The 14,222-nt window shown below is 48.4% G+C and overlaps 1 protein-coding gene across 1 annotated transcript in view; it reads left to right on the plus strand.

Annotated features, from left to right (window-relative positions):
- Nucleotides 1-9,992, plus strand: part of DAZL (deleted in azoospermia like) — a 45,573-nt gene extending 35,581 nt beyond the window's left edge. Inside the window, exons 10-11 of the mRNA XM_066585078.1 lie at nt 7,894-7,989; nt 9,192-9,992. Coding sequence (XP_066441175.1) covers nt 7,894-7,989; nt 9,192-9,200 — 105 coding nt within the window. The 3' untranslated portion in view covers nt 9,201-9,992. The remainder of the gene's footprint in view (nt 1-7,893; nt 7,990-9,191) is intronic.
- The last annotated feature ends 4,230 nt before the right edge of the window (nt 9,993-14,222 follow it).

A 14,222-nucleotide genomic window follows, 5' to 3' on the forward strand; every position in this document is an offset into this window, starting at 1 on the left:
CACCGTAGTCAAATTTCTTCTGCCGATTGACCCAAGCCTTTGTGATGCAATCGAACTATGATATCTTCACATTGCCTATCTCGCAGTCCTGTTTGACAAACTCAACAAGGTCAACACAAAGCTACAAGGAGACAAAATGAATTTAATAAAGTCTAAAGGTATAATCTCTTCCTTCATTGCCAAACTGGGCATTCATGCCAACAACCTGAGTAGACCCGAGCTCTGTCTGTTTCCAAGTCTTCAAGAAATTGCATGCGAAGACTGAGACAAACTTGAAGATGCAGACTTTGGTTTGTTTGAGGTGTGAGCAAAAAATGTCTAAAGACATGCAAACTAGGTTTCATGACCTATGTACCCTTGAAATACCAACGTGGGTACTCAATCCATTTTCAGCAGGCACTGGAGAATTTCATCCCAGATATAAGCAGTTGATTGACTTGAAACACGATAGCGAAGCCAAAGTACTTTTCCAACAATGTGGCTATTAATGTGTTTGGGTGAAAGTGAAGAATTCCTATCCTATCCTGTGGCAGTAAGTTAAGTTGCTTGTGTTTTTAGCTTTTCCATCTACGTACTTAGTGGAGAGGGGCTTCAGCGCCGTTCAGCAGCTCCTGACAAAAGCAAGAAACAGACTTTAGATACATGTAAAGGGTTATTTGAGACTGCGGTTGATGAAGATAGAGCCAGATGTTGCCCATTAGGCCCAAGGCAACCATTAATGACAGATTGTAATAGACAATATTAGTCGAATTTCTTTGTCTTGCATTTTACTTTGCATTTGACCATTAAAGGGGTTGTCCCGCCGACCAAAGTGAATTTTTTTTCTCCTATTAATGCCCTGCAGAGTAAAAGCACCATACAATACAGCATTACACATAAAAATCGATATTCTGCTAACCTTTTTATTCCTTCTCCTTGTAAAGCTGACCTGAAGAGTTTTTCAAAGATGGTGTCGCCTGGGTAGTTCCCATGATGCACTGCTCTCAGCATGTGCGCTCCCGATGACGCTGGTCACATAACTGGAAGACCCGCGTCATTATGGGGGATGCACGCTGTGATTGGGAGAGCAATATTGGGCTGTGAGTGTCAGCCCGATTTAGCTCTCTCCCGCCTTGCGAGTCCCCACTGCTTTCAATGGAGTCGGCAGCCGCCCGGCCCCATTCAAAGCAAAGGGAGAGCAGTGCGGTCTCCTGCTACTGCTGTGACAGCTGTAGCAGGAGATTCCTTTATCTCCCTGGCATGTCCCGTCATCACTGGACACTGTGACAAAGATGTGACAGTGATGACAGTGTCCAGTGATGAGGGGGCATGCTGTGGAGATGAAGGAATCTCCTGCTACAGCTGTCACAGCAGTAGCAGTAGATAGCGATCTCTATCATTACTTTCAATGGCAGAGGATCGGGAACCTCGGCCATTGAAAGTAATTAAAAGTGAAAGTAACACCAAACATGCCCCCCCCCCCTTACAAGTATACCAACAGCACCCCCGTCCCTCCCCCCACAAGTACAGTGACACCTATATATAGATAACACAGGACCCACCATTCACAATAGACACAGCTAACCTCTTCCCCTCACTGCAGAGGCGCAGGATTAGACCGTGTGACAGCCCACCCACCCCAGCGCGACAAATTAGTCACAGCCCCCTTCCCACGCAACACAATACTGTGACAACACCTCCCCTCTTCCACTGCCAACAAGTCTGTGTGACAGAACCCCCCCCTCAGCGACAAGTCTGTGACAGAACCCCCCCTTAGCGACAAGTCTGTGACAGAACCCCCCCCCCCCTTAGCGACAAGTCTGTGTGACAGAACCCCCCCTCCTTAGCGACAAGTCTGTGTGACAGAACCCCCCCCTCCTTAGCGACAAGTCTGTGTGACAGAACCCCCCCCCTCCTTAGCGACAAGTCTGTGTGACAGAACCCCCCCCCTCCTTAGCGACAAGTCTGTGTGACAGAACCCCCCCCTCCTTAGCGACAAGTCTGTGTGACAGAACCCCCCCCCTCCTTAGCGACAAGTCTGTGTGACAGAACCCCCCCCCCTCCTTAGCGACAAGTCTGTGTGACAGAACCCCCCCCCCCCTCCTTAGCGACAAGTCTGTGTGACAGAACCCCCCCCCTCCTTAGCGACAAGTCTGTGTGACAGAACCCCCCCCCCTCCTTAGCGACAAGTCTGTGTGACAGAACCCCCCCCTCCTTAGCGACAAGTCTGTGTGACAGAACCCCCCCTCCTTAGCGACAAGTCTGTGTGACAGAACCCCCCCTCCTTAGCGACAAGTCTGTGTGACAGAACCCCCCCTCCTTAGCGACAAGTCTGTGTGACAGAACCCCCCCTCCTTAGCGACAAGTCTGTGTGACAGAACCCCCCCTCCTTAGCGACAAGTCTGTGTGACAGAACCCCCCCTCCTTAGCGACAAGTCTGTGTGACAGAACCCCCCCTCCTTAGCGACAAGTCTGTGTGACAGAACCCCCCCTCCTTAGCGACAAGTCTGTGTGACAGAACCCCCCTCCTTAGCGACAAGTCTGTGACAGAACCCCCCCTCCTTAGCGACAAGTCTGTGTGACAGAACCCCCCCCCCCTCCTTAGCGACAAGTCTGTGTGACAGAACCCCCCCCCCCTCCTTAGCGACAAGTCTGTGTGACAGAACCCCCCCTCCTTAGCGACAAGTCTGTGTGACAGAACCCCCCCCCTCCTTAGCGACAAGTCTGTGTGACAGAACCCCCCCCTCCTTAGCGACAAGTCTGTGTGACAGAACCCCCCCCTCCTTAGCGACAAGTCTGTGTGACAGAACCCCCCCCCCTCCTTAGCGACAAGTCTGTGTGACAGAACCCCCCCCCCCTCCTTAGCGACAAGTCTGTGTGACAGAACCCCCCCCCCTCCTTAGCGACAAGTCTGTGTGACAGAACCCCCCCCCCTCCTTAGCGACAAGTCTGTGTGACAGAACCCCCCCCCCTCCTTAGCGACAAGTCTGTGTGACAGAACCCCCCCCCCTCCTTAGCGACAAGTCTGTGTGACAGAACCCCCCCCCCTCCTTAGCGACAAGTCTGTGTGACAGAACCCCCCCCCCCTCCTTAGCGACAAGTCTGTGTGACAGAACCCCCCCCCCCTCCTTAGCGACAAGTCTGTGTGACAGAACCCCCCCCCTCCTTAGCGACAAGTCTGTGTGACAGAACCCCCCCCCTCCTTAGCGACAAGTCTGTGTGACAGAACCCCCCCCCTCCTTAGCGACAAGTCTGTGTGACAGAACCCCCCCCCCTCCTTAGCGACAAGTCTGTGTGACAGAACCCCCCCCCCTCCTTAGCGACAAGTCTGTGACAGAACCCCCCCCCCCCCTCCTTAGCGACAAGTCTGTGTGACAGAACCCCCCCTCCTTAGCGACAAGTCTGTGTGACAGAACCCCCCCCCCCCTCCTTAGCGACAAGTCTGTGTGACAGAACCCCCCCTCCTCCTTAGCGACAAGTCTGTGACAGAACCCCCCCCCCCCCCCTCCTTAGCGACAAGTCTGTGTGACAGAAACCCCCCCCCCTTAGCGACAAGTCTGTGTGACAGAACCCCCCCCCCCTCCTTAGCGACAAGTCTGTGTGACAGAACCCCCCCCTCCTTAGCGACAAGTCTGTGTGACAGAACCCCCCCCCCTCCTTAGCGACAAGTCTGTGTGACAGAACCCCCCCCTCCTTAGCGACAAGTCTGTGTGACAGAACCCCCCCCCCCTCCTTAGCGACAAGTCTGTGTGACAGAACCCCCCCCCCCTCCTTAGCGACAAGTCTGTGTGACAGAACCCTCCCCCTCCTTAGCGACAAGTCTGTGTGACAGAACCCCCCCCCCCTCCTTAGCGACAAGTCTGTGTGACAGAACCCTCCCCCTCCTTAGCGACAAGTCTGTGTGACAGAACCCCCCCCCCCCTCCTTAGCGACAAGTCTGTGTGACAGAACCCCCCCCCTCCTTAGCGACAAGTCTGTGTGACAGAACCCCCCCCCTCCTTAGCGACAAGTCTGTGTGACAGAACCCCCCCCCTCCTTAGCGACAAGTCTGTGTGACAGAACCCCCCCCCTCCTTAGCGACAAGTCTGTGTGACAGAACCCCCCCCCCTCCTTAGCGACAAGTCTGTGTGACAGAACCCCCCCCCCCTCCTTAGCGACAAGTCTGTGACAGAACCCCCCCCCCTCCTTAGCGACAAGTCTGTGTGACAGAACCCCCCCCCCCTCCTTAGCGACAAGTCTGTGTGACAGAACCCCCCCCCCTCCTTAGCGACAAGTCTGTGTGACAGAACCCCCCCCCCTCCTTAGCGACAAGTCTGTGACAGAACCCCCCCCCCTCCTTAGCGACAAGTCTGTGTGACAGAACCCCCCCTCCTTAGCGACAAGTCTGTGACAGAACCCCCCCTCCTTAGCGACAAGTCTGTGTGACAGAACCCCCCCCCTCCTTAGCGACAAGTCTGTGTGACAGAACCCCCCCTCCTCCTTAGCGACAAGTCTGTGACAGAACCCCCCCCCCCTCCTTAGCGACAAGTCTGTGTGACAGAACCCCCCCCCCTTAGCGACAAGTCTGTGTGACAGAACCCCCCCCCCTCCTTAGCGACAAGTCTGTGTGACAGAACCCCCCCCCTCCTTAGCGACAAGTCTGTGTGACAGAACCCCCCTCCTTAGCGACAAGTCTGTGACAGAACCCCCCCTCCTTAGCGACAAGTCTGTGTGACAGAACCCCCCCCCCCTCCTTAGCGACAAGTCTGTGTGACAGAACCCCCCCCCCCCCTCCTTAGCGACAAGTCTGTGTGACAGAACCCCCCCTCCTCCTTAGCGACAAGTCTGTGACAGAACCCCCCCCCCCTCCTTAGCGACAAGTCTGTGTGACAGAACCCCCCCCCCTTAGCGACAAGTCTGTGTGACAGAACCCCCCCCCCTCCTTAGCGACAAGTCTGTGTGACAGAACCCCCCCCCTCCTTAGCGACAAGTCTGTGTGACAGAACCCCCCTCCTTAGCGACAAGTCTGTGACAGAACCCCCCCTCCTTAGCGACAAGTCTGTGTGACAGAACCCCCCCCCCCTCCTTAGCGACAAGTCTGTGTGACAGAACCCCCCCCCCCCCTCCTTAGCGACAAGTCTGTGTGACAGAACCCCCCCCTCCTTAGCGACAAGTCTGTGTGACAGAACCCCCCCCCTCCTTAGCGACAAGTCTGTGTGACAGAACCCCCCCCCCTCCTTAGCGACAAGTCTGTGTGACAGAACCCCCCCCCCCCCCTCCTTAGCGACAAGTCTGTGTGACAGAACCCCCCCCCCCCTCCTTAGCGACAAGTCTGTGTGACAGAACCCCCCCCCTCCTTAGCGACAAGTCTGTGACAGAACCCCCCCTCCTCCTTAGCGACAAGTCTGTGTGACAGAACCCCCCCTCCTCCTTAGCGACAAGTCTGTGTGACAGAACCCCCCCCCCCTCCTTAGCGACAAGTCTGTGTGACAGAACCCCCCCTCCTCCTTAGCGACAAGTCTGTGACAGAACCCCCCCCTCCTTAGCGACAAGTCTGTGTGACAGAACCCCCCCCCCCTCCTTAGCGACAAGTCTGTGTGACAGAACCCCCCCCCCCTCCTTAGCGACAAGTCTGTGTGACAGAACCCCCCCTCCTTAGCGACAAGTCTGTGTGACAGAACCCCCCCCCTCCTTAGCGACAAGTCTGTGTGACAGAACCCCCCCCCCCTCCTTAGCGACAAGTCTGTGTGACAGAACCCCCCCCCCCTCCTTAGCGACAAGTCTGTGTGACAGAACCCCCCCCCCCCCTCCTTAGCGACAAGTCTGTGTGACAGAACCCCCCCCCCCCCTCCTTAGCGACAAGTCTGTGTGACAGAACCCCCCCCTTAGCGACAAGTCTGTGTGACAGAACCCCCCCCCCTTAGCGACAAGTCTGTGTGACAGAACCCCCCCCCCTTAGCGACAAGTCTGTGTGACAGAACCCCCCCCCCCCTCCTTAGCGACAAATCTGTGTGACAGAACCCCCCCCAGCGACAAGTCTGTGTGACAGAAACCCCCCCCCCCCCTCCTTAGCGACAAGTCTGTGTGACAGAGCCCTCCCCCCCCTTAGCGACAAGTCTGTGTGACAGAGCCCTCCCCCCCCTTAGCGACAAGTCTGTGTGACAGAACCCCCCCCCCCCCTCCTTAGCGACAAGTCTGTGTGACAGAACCCCCCCCCCCTCCTTAGCGACAAGTCTGTGTGACAGAACCCCCCCCCCCCTCCTTAGCGACAAGTCTGTGTGACAGAACCCCCCCCCCCCTCCTTAGCGACAAGTCTGTGTGACAGAACCCCCCCCCCTTAGCGACAAGTCTGTGTGACAGAACCCCCCCCCCCTTAGCGACAAGTCTGTGTGACAGAACCCCCCCCCCCCCTCCTTAGCGACAAATCTGTGTGACAGAACCCCCCCCAGCGACAAGTCTGTGTGACAGAAACCCCCCCCCCCCCTCCTTAGCGACAAGTCTGTGTGACAGAGCCCTCCCCCCCCTTAGCGACAAGTCTGTGTGACAGAACCCCCCCCCCCCCCCTTAGCGACAAGTCTGTGTGACAGAACCCCCCCCCAAGCAAGTATGTAACTTCTGTGTGGCCTATTTACAATGCACAATGTAGATTACAAAGTGCATTGTAATGGCCATACAGAAGTCATTACATTAACTTCTCATGGCGGGACAACCCCTTCAAGGATTAAGGTTTACCTTGCATTTTCTTTATACGTTGTACATTTCTATCGAATGATAACTAAAGATGGTGGTATTTCTTGCTCCCCCCCCCCCCCCCCCCCCCCAAACCCCCAAATTATCTTCTGCAGTAAAACCTATTTATTATTGTATCCACAATTAACCTGTTTTTACATATTTATCAGCTACATTTTAGCAGCTATAATTTAGCGGACTAAAATACTTTGTTAATTTTTAGAGAAATGTTTTCAGTTAATGCTAATCTGTTAAACATGATAAAATCTTCAAAGAAAGTATTTGGTATTTCAATTTGTACTGTTAACTTTGTAAACAAGGTAAACTTTGACTGGGTTTAAACTAGTAAGGCTTGGGGGGAGCTGGCCACAATCCCAATACCTAAAGGGGGAGCTGGGCTGAAAAAAGTTGAGAACCACTGATTTAGAGCATATTCATTAGAGATGAGCGAGCACCAAAATACAAGTGCTCGTTACTCGAGTCGAACTTTCAGTGATGCTCGAGAGTTCGTTTCGAGTAACGAACCCCATTGAAGTCAATGGGCGACTCGAGCATTTTTGTATATGACTGGTGCTCCGCTAAGGTTTTCATTTGTGAAAATCTTAGCAAATCACCAGTCATGTAAAAAACACAGAAATGGATAGGGCAGGCGAGGAGCAACATGCAGGGCTGCATTTCGGGCTCCGAGGTCTCACTATTAAGCCACTGTCAGCATAAAGATCGTTCTCCTCTGCCACAGCTGTGGCAGAGCAGAATGATAGCCCATTGAATTCAATGGAGCCGGCAATACAGCTGGCTCCATTGAAAGCAATGGGCTGCTGGCGAGCGTGGGATGAATTTTCAGGAAGGGCTTAAAAATATAAGCCCTTACCTGAAAATCATCCTAAAATGTGTAAAAATAAAATGTATGCTCACCTTTCCGCTGCAGCCGGAGTTCAGCCGCGTCTGGCCGGCAGTTCTCCTGAGCTGCTCTGAGTAGTATTCAGCAGCCGGGGATTTAAAATCCCCGCCTGCTGAATGAGCTGCCTCTGATTGGTCACAGCCTCACCAATCAGAAGCAGCTCTCACTCACACCCATTCATGAATGGGTGAGTGCTGCCTCTGATTGGTCCCTGCGCTGAGTCAATCAGAGGCAGCACTCACCCATTCATTGTTTAGCATAATATGGAATGATCATTTCGAATGACTTTAGTTTTGCTTTTCCAGAAAGTGGATCGAAGCATTCAGACCATTTTATCTTGCTTTCTCAATGGAGATGGAAGGCTTCAAAGATCAATCGTTTCACAAGAGGAGTACATGAAGGTACAGAAAGAATCCTGATCATTATAGGTATTGTTTATCACCAGCTGCAGCATATCCCTTTTTTAGAATAGTTGGACATGCTAATTTTTGGGGGATAGTCAATGAAAGCTAGCTGACCATAAAGTTAAGAGTTCTTGGTAGTGCAGAGAGAAGGGTGTAGAACAGATCTCTCCTAGTATGAAGAGGGAAGGAAGCTTTCCCAACCATTTACTTGGCGATTATTTCCAGTGTATCTGTTCCAGCATCCTTACCCCAGTCATGTGGTGGTTTTTTTTTTTTTTTTTTTTTTAGTTTGACAAAAATTTCGGTTCTGCGTTCAAAGTTTTTGGGGCTTCTCAGAATTCTGTTCATACTTGTAAATATTATATTGTCAATTCTAGCGAGGAGGAGGATTGTTAACAGAATGGTGGGGTTCAACTGGTGATTTCCTTGAAGCTGGTAATGCATCTTGTAAGGCCGCGCTCTGACTACAGCGTTCTTAAAACTAGGACTGGAATCTACACTGAAGTACAATGGAAAATTTTTGGACCTCTTCTGGTTCTGGCTTGCAAATACTGATGCAAAATGCTGATAAAAATCCCACCATGTGAAATCAGTCTTAAGGCCTCATGTCCATGAACATATCTGTAAAACGCTGAGAGGCGGTGGAGACCATGTATGGCTGCGAGTGCATTGCACTGGCCCGCATATCACAGACATGCACAGTGGCGGACTTTTTTCTTCTTAGATTTGCCTCTGTTTCAGAGCCGGATTTGTCATAAAATGCCGCCCATATGCAATGTATTGCGTATGGACCGCATTTCATACACTGCCTATACCAATGTATAGGGCTCGCGCTGTGTGGTATGCAGAGAAGAAATAAAGCAGCCTGTGATCTATTTCTCATGTGTATCTCCATCCACATCAGGACGCCGTGCAATGCACTCATAATATGCGGTGAAAACACGGTTATGGACATGAGCCCTAACAGATTTCCATCAGGTAGGTTTGTCCAATAACGCACTGGTTTGGTGTAAACTTTGCATCATGACGTTATCATAGTAAGTTGGTTGTTATATAGTTGTAGATTAGGCCATCAACAGTTACAAGGAATGTCCCACTTTAAAGTGCTTAATGTTTCCCATATTAAATCTCTCACATGTGACCCGCCTGCCAAACTTAATTTTCTAATTTTTGTTATGTTTGTTCTATGTAAAGCACAGAAGAGTTAGAAGAAGCCGACCTGCAATGAAGCCACACATTGATAGAGACTGCGTTTGAGTCCTGCTGTGCCGTCCTTGGCCTGTTAATGTTTAGATTGTTGATGTTTACGTTTTGTTTGTTATTTAAATTCACCTGTTGTAGAATTCCACAGAAGAGATACCAGACTGTGTATATAGTCTAATTAGCTGTGTACACTTTAGTTTGTTAGCACTTGCCACCAGTTACAGATCATTTAGCACTTACAGAATTGTCACATTAGGCCAAGCTCACACGCAGGGGGCCAAATCTGTAGCGGAAATTGACATGCAGTGGATTTAAGCAGCTGCGTGGTAAGTCGGCTTCCATGTGCACGAGGCTCGTTCACATCTCATCCACAGCCTGGCGCTGCGATCTGCTGCAGAGTTTCCATGCACAAATCTGCATGGCACATCTACAGAATTTCGGTAGCCTTAAAACTCACTGCGTTCTCCACTTTTCCTCTAACTTATTCACTTATCTGCCCACATTGTGATGAGCTTTTCTTGCACCCAAGTCTCCTTGTTTGATAACACACAGGCTGTAACTTATGACTGCACCCTTGGCGTGTTCACTTATCTGGTTTGTTATAGTTTTAGAGAATGTTTGTTTGTTTTTCACTTAAACTGCGGGTTTGAAATCCTATCTGCACTATAATGTAAGGCACAAGCAGAGAATATACTTTTAGTACTTTGCCCTTTTAATTTCCTACATTGTCGCTTTTAAAGGTTTTTATTTTTGTACAAATTTTTGCTCCAAAAATGTATATTTGGATTGTTACTCAACTCTTCTGACCTTTGATATGTATTTGTCCCAGATGCTGCTTAGTTTATGCTTTTGCAGTTATTGTTCACTTTTACATGGGATGAATAGTGCCGTCTGACAAACCTTGATCCATGAACATCCATGCTCAATCTGCCTGTGTAAAAGGGTCTTAAGGGCTTTTAGGGTCTTACAGCTCTGGACTCGAAGGTTGTGTGTGTATTTAATATACACATAGTTTTGGACATGGTAGTTTTGCATTGCAGGGGTATGCCTGGCTTAAACTGGTGCCATGTCACCACCAAGTGTAGTGCCGGGTCTCCTTAAGGAGAGCACCCAAAAAAGTGTGTGGAGACACCTAGGAGGTGAGCAGGTGAGGAGGGGATGGTCTAGTCTCTCCCCAAGGAGATCGGCACCCAGAAGGGTGAGTAAGGAGACTTATACGGCCATGCAAGCTCCTCTGGGTAACATATTTCTTTACCAAATCAGACTCCTGACACTTAAGAGCTTTAAGCTATACTCCGTTACAGAAATGCTGATTGTTGAGGAAGGGGGCACTGAACAATACTGTCGTAAAATAGGGGTCTTTCACACGTTGTGTATTTCGGTGCAGATCCACACCAAAATCGGCAACTTGCATTGCAATGTGGATTTTAGTGTGGGTCCACATCATATTCCAACCAGGTGCTGCAGATTTTGACTTTGTTTTTGCTGTGGATCCGCAGCAAATTTCACCCTTGAAATTGGAGGTGAAGTCTGCTGTGGATCCACTGCAGGCCCTACAGCAATGGGGCAGCTTTTACTGCAGAACTTGTGGAGATTCCGAATCGCTTCAACATGTGAATATACCCTTTAAATATATCACACTACTAATGGGAATGAGGGGTCTTCTTTATTTCCATGATTGGAAAGTACATAATCTTGCCTTTCTTGCACACTTTTGTGATTTGATGGTACTATAGTTGCCTTGTCCTGACCTCAGAGGCAAAGAGCCATGTTACTTCCACACAAACCTACTGTCAGCAGGTTAGAGGATTGGATGCAAATGAAACTTGCTAAACCTGCTGGGAAGTTTTTACATTTGAAATACAGCTTTCTTTTACCAGAAATTATGTAGGGTTTTAAAAATTCATTTTATAACCATAAAAGCTGTAATTCCCATTATAATCAGATTTTGTTTAGATGAGTAAGGAGAAAATTGTCTTCACCACCAGTGAAGTTTAAAGAGGGTATTTAAGATTTAACAAAACATGGATTTTTTTTTTCTCTCCCAGAAATAGCACCACTAGTAGCCAATGGTTGAATCTGGTATTGCAGCACATCCCCATTCAAGTGCATGGGGCGAAACTGCAATACCATACACAGTCCATGGTAAAGTTTTCTTCCTATCCTGGGCATTCCCTTTATAACCAATGTATTGAGGGGTATCAGATATGCTCCTTAATATCAATTGTTTCCTTAGACCTCATACACACGGCCATAGGAATGTATGAGGCTCTTTCTGTAACCCGGACGCCTCCAGTTGCATGCGGCATTAAGGAACTATGGAGCCTTATAGGCCTCTGTGCACTATACAACCTCTCTGCCATGTGCATGAGGCCTTAGGGAACTTGTTGGAAGGCTTCTCAGCAGAACCCAATGTACAAGGCAGATTGATTACACTGTAGTCTGTCTTGTTGTCTGACACAGGATCGTTTAGTTCTAGAGGGTTTTTTCTGACGCTTTCTTGTGGAAAATCTTAAATCTTTTAAATTATGAAAACTCAATCCCTGATTTGGTGGTTGTGCGGCTCAGACTAAGGTGTTGCACAGTTTACAGACAACACGTGGCTTTTAAAGACTAATGATCCACAGTTTTTGCATGTGATCTAAAATAGTTACTAGTTTTCACGATGGTAACCGTCCATGAAGATGCTTAATTGTAGGAGCAATGAAAGATTTGTATTGGGGAAAGAACAATATGGAAGGTGTTTTTTGTTTGTTTTTTTACACACTGTTGCCTTCAGTATAAGTTTAGTGATACTCTAACAATTGTTAATGTTTTACATTGGGTGGGGGGTGTTCTTGGACTGCTGGGAAATCCTGTTTTGTAACATTTCTTTTTTATGTAAAGAATGAAAACCTTAAAATGGGAAAATTACCAAAACTGTGTTGGACTTCGTTTAATGTGTTCTATAATAAAAGACAGAAGTAAAGGCGATTGCCATTTCTGTGACATGATGGTTAATTGTGTGTGTTTATTTATATAATCGTGTGTGGTTGCATGGATGGGATATAGTTTGCTGTGACGTGTGCTTGCTTATCATTTTTGTTATGCCTGCCATTGACAGCGCAATGGAGCGCTACAGGTGTTGTGTCCCAAATCGGGGTAAAGTAGGAGCTGCTGTGAGAATCACAGGTCACACACACACACCTTTTGTAACACAAATGTAAAGTATTTAGTTAGTATTTTAGAAAAATACATTGAAAGCGAGACTATGGCCGCAAGCACATGGCCAGGTTGGATTCCACATGCGAAATCTGGCTTCAGCAGAGCAGCGTCGACACGTACCTGGTTTCTTTCAGCTTCATCTGTTTTGTGGATGATCCGCGTCAGACATCCGCAGTATAGATTTATATATATTTAAACTCCTGTTTTTTCCATGTCATTACTAGGAGATATTGTGGAAGGCCTGCGATTGGACCACTGCCATTGACTTCAGTAGAGGCCATCTCCGAGGAATCCATACAAAAATGGAGCATGCTGTTATTTTTCATCAGCGTGTGGAAACCGCCTGCTATGGGCGGTATTTGCTGCGGAATCTGGAGGCAGACACTCGATCCATATTCCGCAATGCAAATCTGCCTGTGTACACGCGCCCTAATGGTCATATGATTTAACTTGGTACGCCTCTTTATTAAATTTAGCAGTGCAGTGACGTCCGTCTCGTATCTCCTGGTGATGTGCGGTTTGCCAACTCTTCGAGGTCCCTAACTGGTAACCTATTAGCATTCCTGGGCTTAATTAGGATTTGCATAGTTAAATATATGTATAGAAGATCAAATAAAATAAGATGATTAAGAGTTCTATTTGCTAAACTGAATATGGGCTTTGTTTTATAAATCTATTCGGTCTGACCACACATTTGTCTGAGTGAAGGTCAATTGCAGTTTCTTCAGGCCTGTGAGCTTCTGATTGTCCTGTTAATAGGAATACATGTCAAGTAAGTTACAGAACATGGAAGGTAAAACAAGATGGTGCTCAAACGACACTGGTTTGCAACTATTTCTGCATGTCACATTATCCCCCGGGTTAGCACGGTCTCCATTCTAATCCTTGAAAATTCCTTGGTGTTTAGCCCAACTCGAGGAAGATGGACGTTTCAAAGAATTATCTATAATCCACACAGTTACACCCACATAGGGTGGCCCCGTCCCTAAAGGTTCTATTCTAATCCTGGGTCTGAGGGCAGGAGACCTGTGTGTTCTGCAGTGGGTGTAGATATGGCATGAGGAACCATGACACAACCATCTACTTGTACCTGGGTCAGATTTCCCTTAATAAACATGAGTTGGTGGACCAGTGAACCAATTATTACAGGCATTCAATGCATACAGAATTTTAACAGCAAAGTACTATACAACTTACAATACACCACAAAATATATCGAAGAGTTGCCAAAGCCAAGATGTACTGAACCAAAAAGCAAAAAAACCATCCCTGGTCCTTGTCTTGCCTGAGTGTCTGTACTACCTTTTGGATAGCTTATAAACCATCAATAGATAATCAACTGTATCTCTATTCTGCAGAGTAACTTTCCTAATACCTTGTACATGCAACAACAATTAGTCAAGTGTCAGTGATGTGGCATTTAGGGCCTTTGCCATATCACATGCTATACCATGTATTACCCTGCTATTATATATCGCTAGTCCCCAGACCCCCACTATTGATGCTCCCAGAGCTATTCCATCACTATTACTGAACATTGTGGGAGCTCCCTCACAGGTTTCATGCAGCTGACTGGCTTCTATCTTTGCCCTAAAGTTGTGGTCAGGTTTTTGATGCAAGAGAATACCTAGGTATGATAAAATACAAAAACGTACTAACGTGCCACCTTTGTGCAGCTGTAAGGTACTACTGTGTTGGTTAGTAACTATAATCAAGCCTGAATTGCATTTGTTTGGTTAACAGACATTACATGAGGCTTACCTTTTGGCCTTGGCCAATTATCTGGAGCTCGAGTGTTTAGGGCTTACCATTTGACAGACCCA

Source organism: Eleutherodactylus coqui, chromosome 12 (genome assembly GCF_035609145.1).
Source record: "Eleutherodactylus coqui strain aEleCoq1 chromosome 12, aEleCoq1.hap1, whole genome shotgun sequence".
NCBI lineage: Eukaryota > Metazoa > Chordata > Amphibia > Anura > Eleutherodactylidae > Eleutherodactylus > Eleutherodactylus coqui.